The 10,236-nt window shown below is 36.3% G+C and overlaps 1 protein-coding gene across 1 annotated transcript in view; it reads right to left on the bottom strand.

The window, feature by feature from the left end:
• The window catches only part of LOC109031411 (protein arginine N-methyltransferase 9), a 16,436-nt gene extending 6,389 nt beyond the window's left edge, over nucleotides 1-10,047 (bottom strand). Inside the window, 7 exon segments of the mRNA XM_019042899.2 lie at nucleotides 383-536; nucleotides 1,194-1,771; nucleotides 1,774-2,290; nucleotides 2,858-3,025; nucleotides 4,182-4,418; nucleotides 8,119-8,245; nucleotides 9,659-10,047. Of these exon segments, the coding sequence (XP_018898444.2) occupies nucleotides 383-536; nucleotides 1,194-1,771; nucleotides 1,774-2,290; nucleotides 2,858-3,025; nucleotides 4,182-4,418; nucleotides 8,119-8,245; nucleotides 9,659-9,827 (1,950 nt within the window). The 5' untranslated portion in view covers nucleotides 9,828-10,047.
• Nucleotides 10,048-10,236: the final 189 nt, after the last annotated feature.

The following is a 10,236-nucleotide window of genomic DNA, read 5'->3' as shown; positions in this document are numbered from 1 at the left end:
AGGTATTAGAGACAAAAACGTAAGACATTATTTCGTCACCTTCCGGCCAAAGTATCACAAGCGCCATGCAATGTTTCAAATTTCCGCCGCCATTTTATTTTTTTGCAGAGAAATTGTTGGTTGAATCTGTTCGAAAATTTCACTGCATTTATCGGCAGCACAGAGAAAATTCTGTGAAATTTTTGGACGGCTCCATTGAACAATTTCTCTGTAAAAAAATAAAATGGCAGCAGAAATTTTGAAACATCGCATGGTGCTTGTGATACTTTGGCCGGAAGGTGACGCTTAGGCAAAACGCTAATTGTAGTTTGTAAAATGTGGTCCAAATGCAGTCACGCTTGCGGTGCGTTTAAAAAAAAAAAATTACAGCAAAAAAAGTTACCTGATACTGATTCAAAACAGTTGCTATTTCAGATATTTCATTCTCAGAGTCTGGTACTACGGAGGACACTTTTGAGAGCCAATCACAGTTGATAAACTGACCCATGCAGGTTAGTTTTTCCGGAATGATGATACCATTGGTTTTTAGACGTTTCCTGAAAAATAAAAAATATTCAATTCATTTTGCTGTATCAAAGCTTAAAACCATATAAAAATTCGGGAATTCTAGGACAGGCGGGCGTGTCAGTTTATTTCATTCAGAAATGAAATGCGACTGCTGTGCGTAGATTTTGAGAAGTGTGAACACCTTGATCTTTAGGGTAGCGATCAGGAAGTTTCCAATAATTAAATTATTCCAGAACATCTGGAAAATACTGGAATACCTTTATGATGCTTAGGTGGTTGAACATCTCTAATGGCATAGGTGCAATCAGAATCAATTTCAAGACCTTGACTAGAAATCAGATGTCTAAGATAAGAGATTTTTTGAACTGCTAGTCGAGGCTGCTTGAGGTTAATGGTTATGCCAGCTTTTTTGAAACGAGACAAGACTTAGTCAAAAACTTCTGGCAATTCCTCAAGAATCTCTCGCCATTTTATTAAGAATAACTTTGCATTCCCCTTTACACACTTACTAGACTTTATACCTAGGGGGGCAGGAGGGGAAAACATTAATCAAGAAAAGGTACATCATCAAATTTTCTGCGTGAGCTTTCGGTCAAATCAGAGTATGCCATAACAGAGCCTAGCGTCAAAGGGTAAATAACATTTCTTTGCTTTTATGCTGAAAAGAACAAAAACAGATAACTCACCTGAGTACAGGTAATGCGAGGAACATCCTATCATTCAACGTTCCATCTGGCAAGACAAGGTTATTTACTATTATGATATCATACATTTCTTCATGCTGCAGAAAAAACGAGAATAGGTCCTCTGCAAAAAAAGGCTTCAGATCGAGAGGCAATACTTTGTTATCTTCAAGGTATAATTTCACAAAATTCTGAACAGTATCATCTCCCGTGAAGTATCGGAGATCACATCTGATGCCTCTGGACTTCTGTATGTCATGCATGAAGAGCAGGCTGAGAATGGGCACAGAAGATAAATCGAGAATAGAGCATGGAGTGTCTGATGGGCTATGTGAAAGGCTCAATTCTGCTGCTGCCGTTTTCAAGGTGTTCATTAACTCGACATCATTCAGTAAACGGATATTATCTTGCAAGAGTTTACTAAACTGTAAAGATTTATTTGCCTCGGTAATTTTTTCTTCTGGCAAATGAACACTCACTTTGCCTTTAAAACAATTAACGTTCAGAGAAAGCTCTTCGCCAGAAGTGACGTAAACAGGCTTCACACATGGAAAAATGGCTTGCTCCCAGCAGCTTGCAACATTCTCAGTGTCCAAGGAGATGTAGACAGGACAATGTTCTCGTCAAGGTTTACTTTGAAGAAACATGCGATAGCATCAACTCTACCGCAACAGGCAACTTTTAATACTTGAGAATTCATTTCTCTCATGCCATATAGCTGTGATAGTCCCTCGGGATTATTTAAATTGGCAGTAATGATTTGCACGGGTTTTGATAAATAGCAAACATTATTAGACAGCCTACGAAGGTCTTCTGAGTCATAAGGTTCATCTAGAATTGCAACAAAGTTCCTTAAGTTGACTGAAGATAGCTCTGGTTGGTTTTTACAGTATCTATATTTTTTGGCAAGGTAGGCACTTTGAATAGGCACAGCATAGATGGTGACTGCTTGTGGTATGCAGCAACTTGGAGGCAGGGAACTGACTTCAATGCTGTTGGGGTTCAAAACTAGAAGCTCCTTCCAAGCATGAATTACCGTCTCTAGCAGGTTTTCTCCAAAAACTCCTGCATCCATGGTTTCAGTTACTATCAATGAGACTCTGAAAAGAACAAAAAAGCAAATAAAGATAAATTACGAACAGTTATTGCTGCAAATGACACTTGTAAAAAACAATTACTGATTCTTACTAAAAATTATTCCCCTCAAGAGCATTTACATAAACTAGATTTTGAGTTTGCATTTAGCAGAGGGAAATCTACACGATCACAGTGTTTTCTAAATTGTGAAATTTTTTCTTTTCTTTAAAGGATACTAAATATTGGTCAATAATCAAAATAAGACAATCCTTTTCTTATAAAATGAAACATTTTTTGGTAGAGAAACAAAAATTATCCCCTACTGTAGACATTTTTTTAAATCTTAATCTTATAATATATAAATCCATAAATGAAATCTATGTTCGTCAATCAACTTTGAACAGTTGCTCCGATTTATGATCAATTTTCATGAAAATAACTCGGTATAAGGTGTTTTTTTTTTTACCCGAAACTCGGATTTTGAGTCAAATTTTCATTAGTCGAAAATGTAAGATGGAGAATTTGGCTTTCTCATAATACATTTATTAAGATGTAATTAAGCAAGGAATTTATTGATCACATCAACTTACCTATTGGGCACATCATTCGGTATAGACAGCTCTGTGGATGTTTTCTCTATCAACTTGACTTTGTTCAAATACCCCATTTTTTGGAAGATTTCAGAGGCTATTTCAACCATTACAGGTGAGTGATCACATGCATATACTTGTTTAGCGCCATTTTCAACAGCAAAAATACTGAAAAAAGGTAAAAATGTGACCCATTAATTTTACATGGACTTATTGCCGGACTGAAACAGTCAAAAGTTATTCAGGGTGATCCAGAAGTCCTGCACCATTCCTTTGAGTATCAGGGTTCTTGACCATTTTTTGGGCGGATCCCTCTAAAATTTCAGAGGGTCCAAAAAATAATTTCCTTTGACCTGGAAGCACTCGCAAAATTTCAAGCCTTTATCTTACTTTGATCACAGGTTACAGGGGTGATGCCTGGCACTGGTGGTGCAGTACTTTTGGTTAGCCCTGTATACTGTAGCCATCAGTCTTGCAATTTTGTTCAAACAACATATTAGCTGCAATTAAAAGATAATTAATTCATTAGGAGTGATGGAAAGAGATTACTTAAAAAGGTGGTCCAGGAAGGTCTCATTGAAGAGTCCAGAATTTTTTCTGAAGTGAGCAATTTCAGAGAACCGAGTTGAAAATTCGGTCTTCGGGTGAAGAACCTCTAAAGAAGGCATCCTTCAAGTAGCTGAAGGGGGCAATTCTAGCATGGTAAGTAGGTAGATTCCTATGTAACAAGGTGGAGAAATAATGCTGGGTCCACACCATTCGCGGGGAAGCAAAGCCAAGAAGTTTCGTAAAAATTCATCAGTTTCGTATTGGTACGCATTAGAGTTCAAAAATTTAATTTTGACTCTAATTTTAATTTTTGGAATTTCTTGGCTTTGCTTCCCCGCGAAATGGTGTGAACCCAGCACCATTTTTCCACCTTGTTACATACAGTTCGGGCCACTTCTTAGTGTTTTTTTTTTTTTATTCCTACATAACTACAGAAAGGGAGTTACAGCTCTGAGGCATAGTGGAGAGAACCAATCTAGGAGAGTGCGCTCTGACCTTAAACATTAAACTTCCATGTTGGGGGTAAGTAATCGGGTTGACTTCCTATAGAGTAATTGAACTAAACGAAAAATCTGCTGGTTCTTTTGTTACAATTTGGCATTTTGCTTTGGTTCAGCACTATGAATACTATGAGAATCCCCCTCATCATTCGATAAGTGTGGACAAAGAGAAAGGTACAGTGCTTTTTTGGTTATCTTTTGTTTTATTGTAATCTTGTCTTGCATGAGATAAATTCATTCACTCATTCTTACAGATGAGAAGAAATTAAACTCACCTCAATAGTCCTGTTCCTGTACCGATGTCCAGAATTTCAAGATGACCTTCTGCAATTTTTCTTGCGATGGCCTGTTTGTATGCACAATTTCGGACTTTATCGTTGAGCATTCGGAAGTGCCATCGCTCCACCAGTTTGTTGTACACCCCAGCCAAATTATGAAAGCTTGGTATATGATTTGAATCTAACACCAAGCATTTTTTGTAAAACTTAGCAGCCTCTTTGATGTGTCCCAGCCTGAGATGGAAACATTCTTTGATTGTTAGAAAGCTTATAATTTTATAGGTTTTATACACAGGCCAAACTTCAAACTGTTCAGAAAAAGATTATATAAAAGGCAATACAAATATTTTCATAGGTTTTTATAGGTACCGATTTGTACTCACTGAAGTATGTACTACACTCATGTAAGTTTCAATCAATATTTATATAATCCCATTAAAACTTGGCAAAGAAAATGTTCGACAAAAAGAAGAAGAAAATTAAAACTCAGCGAAACAGAGAGCTGCAGAGTCATATTTTGGGGTCAAGATTTACTGGTACAGACAAAACTGACGCTATCGGAATACTGGCAAAACTAAATTCAGATCTTTTCACCTCCTATTATGATACAAATCTGCATAATTAAAAGATCAGTTCCAGACTATCTCATTAATTCAAGATGAAGAATGGAGAATAATCTGAGGGCACACTCAGGCTCCCAACTACAGTTAATAATTTGACGAATACTACCAATGATAAATTTACCAACAGACCACTGGATAGGGAGAGAAATTAGGCACTGTAGCACATGCTAACTCAGAGAAATTTCAGGTGGAAAGCGTTGAGTATATAAAAAACTTCCTAATTTAACTCATGGATGAGAAGTAAACATTCATACCTAGTTTGAAGTATAAACAGTGAATTCAAACTTGCAGCTAACAAGAAAACCATTATTAATGAAGACCTTGTCAAAGGAAAGTTAGTTCACAGGAAAATGATTCCGTTGTAGGGTATAATGAAATCAGTTCAGTTCTCAATTTGATTCAAGTAGACTCTTAAACGTAGACTCTCTCTATGTGAGTAGGAGGTATGAATTAACAGAGATGAAAACCGTCGTTACTCGACTTGTTCGTTGAAATTGGAAAGTCCTAATGCGTCCATTGTATTCTACATAAAAATTTGATACAGATTACGGAACACAAAAATTTGATTAGGTATACATTCAAGGTTTGACATCAAACTTGGACTTCTCAAGAATTTGGCACCAAATGCAGCTTGAAAAAATATAATTCCCTGCCAAAAAAATTTCAATGCATGACTCACTTGCCTACACTTACAGAATTACTGACATTACAAGTTGTTTTCCATAATACTGACCTGTTATTATAATTTCATTGGCTAAGTGAATATTTCAACAAAATTTTACAAGAGCAAATTTTTGTTTTGAATTTGATCATAGGTATGCAGAAAGTTCTTGGCGATCCCATTTTTTGAATTGACCGTTTTCTTTTTAAAAGACCCCTACTTTCCTCAAAATTTCAAAGTGATGACCTGCTTGAGGCTCTGTACATACGAGTTGCTACAATTTTGCAAAAAACGTTCTATTTTTACCAACTTGAGGCAACTTAAATACGCGATTCTGCACAAAATACGCAATTTTGCACAAAATATGCAATTTTGCTAGCCTTTTCATTTGTAAAACCCGTTTTTTGGGTCCTGCTCCTTTTTGTACGCAATTGATCACAACCTGCCGGGTTGTATGCTAGAGAAACTTTTGCACCCCTGTTTGATTGGACTAGCATTGGATTACATTAGGTTTTTACAGACCCTCCTTTTTATGCAGAACTGATTTAATAGTACTTCATTCAGATAAGCCCATTGCTCTGCATCACAAGTATAACAAAGCCACTAGGTACCACTCATTATTTTTGTAAAACCAGCCTGAGCCTGAGAATATTGTATCATGTTACTTATTTTACAATGAAACAACCTTTTGATCAGCCATGATTGATAAAGTTTAGAAATATCACAGCTTGCAATACTTTAAAACTGATTACAAACAAATTGTACCCTGTATTTTTGTCCGGATTACGGTTGAACTAAAGCACTAAAATTGGATAGCTGACAACTTCAGTTGATAATTTCATACACGAGAAAAATTTGTTGGGCTGAGTTTCAAAAACTGAGGTCAAACTTTGGAACCACTCATTCAATTTTTCATTATTTATCAAGTTGCTGGGCGTGCTGAAGGAATACAAATTGAAAATATATGAGAAATTTTCAACAATGTACGTTGCTGAGACTTTTGACAAACTTAGTGGCCAATTGGAAAGGCAATTATCTGAGGGGTCCTTTGACCAATAGACCGACGGATAATTCAAGAGTATACCAAATAGACACGGTACACACCAATCACCATGGCACTTTAAGTCGAAGTAGTTTGATAACTTTTCAACATGTCGAGTCTCATTAAACATTTCTAACTGCTCCAGAAGGCCTTTGATCAAAGGTTTTATACATGAATCTATCTCAGAAGTGCACACAGTAATGGGTTCGGTTAAGCCCATTGAAACATCAATAAATTTAGTTTTCTTGAAAATATCACTCTTTAAATTACAAATGACAGCCTTTAGATTGATGACGAATACATCTTCTTTAACCTTCATGACAAAAACATTTGAGCTGAGACTACACTGCACTTTGAGATCCCAAATCAAGTTAGCAACAGTTTGAGCAGTCACTCTTGGACCAACATCCCAGAGGAAACTAGGTTTAATCTCGATATGCACAGCGGTGATATTTGAGATGAGAAAGTCAAAATTTCTCCTCCATTGGCGAGCCTTAAGGTGTTTCGAAAGGATCGATGTTGCCATTGATTTTTTCTCCATTTTTAAAGGCAGCTTACTCTGTTTGACCAAAACAAGGACAGAAAAATCAATTAAGCTCCAGGCATGTGCAGCTAAAACCAGTAAACCAGGAGAGAATTGTGATGTTCACTAAAAATATACTACGTTGACGCTATTTTGCTTCAAAAATTTTCACAAGAAACGATGTGCATATTCATACATTAACGCCCAGGAAGAAGAAACTAAAGAATGGGTTTCATGTTACTTAAATTAAATTATTGCAATATTTTTTTACTCAAGCTTCAGAGAAGTTACAGGGTTGGGCAAAAATTCCTGAATGGTAATCTAGGATGATGCACTGCAAAAGGACTAAGAAGTTTAAAACTCTTTCATTAGGAATATATTGAAAATCGAAAAATATTTTAGACAAACCTTCAAAATAAACCTGCCATACTTAACTTCGTTGATTCATATTTGTATCAGCTGAGATTGAATGAAAAACTTAGGATAAGATACTGAGTATTTCTTTTAAAAGTTAAAGAGATGTAAAATGTTTGCAAGGGTTCTTGCAGCAGGTTTTAGGATGGTTACAAAGAAGCAATACAACCAATGGGCTACAAATTTTATAGGGCATTTGAGCTACAATGAAAAAAAGGAGCAACTGCTGTCAATGGTCTCCTCACTGGCTGACAAAATTATGCTCTTTTTGAGATTACATTACTGACAATGTTGCTGGCTAAAGAATGGTAAGATACCAAAACTTTGTAGGAAAATAAGTCAAATGTGCTTAGAGATCATGGTTTTCTATTTCTTAATTTCTTGTCTTGAGATTCTTCTATTTCCCCAGATTTATGAAAAAGATCAAATTTCTTCCCTTCTTTCTTGCACCTCATTTAAATTATGACGAGTCTTCAAAAATTGTGCAATTTCTTATGACTACGCAAACAAGTCTTTTTATTTGCTAAAGTCCTTTAGACGCCTGTCCATTCATGTGCAAAACTATCTGGTGGCGCTGTTGCTATTGAAAAATTTCTACACCCTGAAATATTAATCACTATTCTGGTGATGGTCACATGATCAGGCGGCTGATAATAATGAAATCTTTTTACCTGTTCAGTTGGTTGGCAAGACTAAAATGTACGTCAACGCTGTCTCCATATGAAGAAATTGCTTGCTCATAACACACAAAAAGTTCACTGAGTTTCTCTTCAGACTCTAGCTTATCACACCAGGTATCTGAAAATTTCCATTATTATTTAGGCAACTGATGTGTGAATAAGTTTTCTGAGGTTACCAGGAACAGCGAAGAAAACAGGGTAAAAATAATAGGTAGAACTGGGGAAAGAAAAGATTGAACGAAAGTCACATCAACCTGAATTCATGAATCATCAGTCGGCTCATTAGTTAGCACATAAATTTCTCTGGAATGGAGCCATTTTCTGTTGTAACATTCGTCCAATCTTTTTCCCCCCAGGTCTAAGGGTAATTTTTTGGCAATTGACTTTTGGTTGAAAAACACTCCATATAGATTTATTAATCAATTTTTTTTAAATCCTTAGAAATTAAAAGTTACTGAGGTTGGGTCATTTTTGAACACAGATGTTGAAATAATGCACAACAACCTTTTTTTCCTCTTGCTTAAGTACCATTTTGTTTCACTTGTCAATGCTGAAACTGTAAAAATACGAATATCTGTTACTTAGAGTGTTTCCAGATCGCTGCTTCTCATTTCTCTTTAAGAGAAAGCTGGACCAAAATCATAGCTTTAACTCTTCACAGAATATTCTTTACAAAGTGAGAAAAAGTTTCCCAAGTTTTCAAGAAATGAAGTACAGTAATATTCTATGTAGGAAATAAAGAATGATAGGAAGTCCGCGACAGGGAGAATTACAATATGCAGTTATAAAGTTCTACCAGCGTCATGTTCTTCCTTAGAACTGCCGCAGATTAGTCCGCAATTTTTTATCAGTCAAACTGTTAGAATTGAACCAGTTATTTATTCTTTGATCTTGAAACTCATCAGGCAACCAGACTCTTTTTCATAATATCAAAATATTACCAAAAATACGATTCTTTTCCCAGATGCGGCATAAGTTTCAATTTTAGGAAAACTTTTTCTACAGAGAACACAGAAAATCATGGGATGTTATTTTCAGGTAGCCCTTTGTGATGTACTAGTACCACCCTAGTACTCAGGTTGAGACATGCAGCAACTGTCAACATTGGGCGGTGCTTGAACAAATTTTTTTAGCGGTGGCCAGAGAAAATCTTACGTTTGAGTGATCGTATTCAATGGCTAGGTTCAAATAGTTGGTTCTAGAAGTTACCCTTCGTTTCCAACACTTATGCATATGTGGCGCCATCACCGCCAGCCATGTGTGTAGCTCCTTCACAATAGAAACTACAGTTTGAGTTTGCACAAACCAATGATATTAACCTTGATGATTTTAATTGTAGGTATGAAGGGTATGGAGGTTGAAAAATGTTTCACTTTCGTTGGCCACAAAACTCTGCGTTGAGCCAAATGTAAATCAAGGCGATCTCTAATAACAGGCTAAAGGTCACTATGTTCTAAAATTATGAAGAAACAGTTCCCACTGGTGAATTTACTGATTCAAATGAGGAAGTTTTTAGTTTAAAAGTACTCACATAGGCAGGCTAAATAGATGTCTCGCAAGTCAGCTTTCAGTGCTGGTTCTAGAGTCAGAGCTAGGGAAAAATGTGCAAATGCTCTACCATACTGCCCCTCTTCAAACATTGAGAGCCCAAGATTTCTGTGGATGCTGGCAATCGACTTTGCATTTGCCTGTGGAATCATTGCTGGAGCCGAGCAAAAGAAGAGACATAAGTACCTGTTCCGCTTGACCACTAATGAAAGTTAGGAGGTATGTACATAAGCTACCTCACCAGTTAATGAAATCTAACGAACGGAGCCCTTGTAGTTTCTTTAAAACCAAATTATATTCCAAATCACGAATACTAAGATTATGTACTATAATAAATCAAGCATATCGGAGTGAATGTGAACTCTTTGATGTGATGTGTGATAAGAACAGCGAAACACAGATGGCCCCCTCGCCGGGTTCACAAGATCAAAACATTGAGTTGCCAAATTAACGCAAAAATATTAAATTGATTTTAAAGAAGGCAACACCGCACTAGAACCAAAGATTATCTTTAAAGAGTAATAAAAAAAAAACAACAACAGAATTTCCGATATTCCCAAA

This window comes from Bemisia tabaci, chromosome 7 (genome assembly GCF_918797505.1).
Source record: "Bemisia tabaci chromosome 7, PGI_BMITA_v3".
In the NCBI taxonomy this organism is placed as follows: Eukaryota; Metazoa; Arthropoda; class Insecta; order Hemiptera; family Aleyrodidae; genus Bemisia; species Bemisia tabaci.
This window is presented reverse-complemented; position numbering and strand designations above follow the sequence as displayed.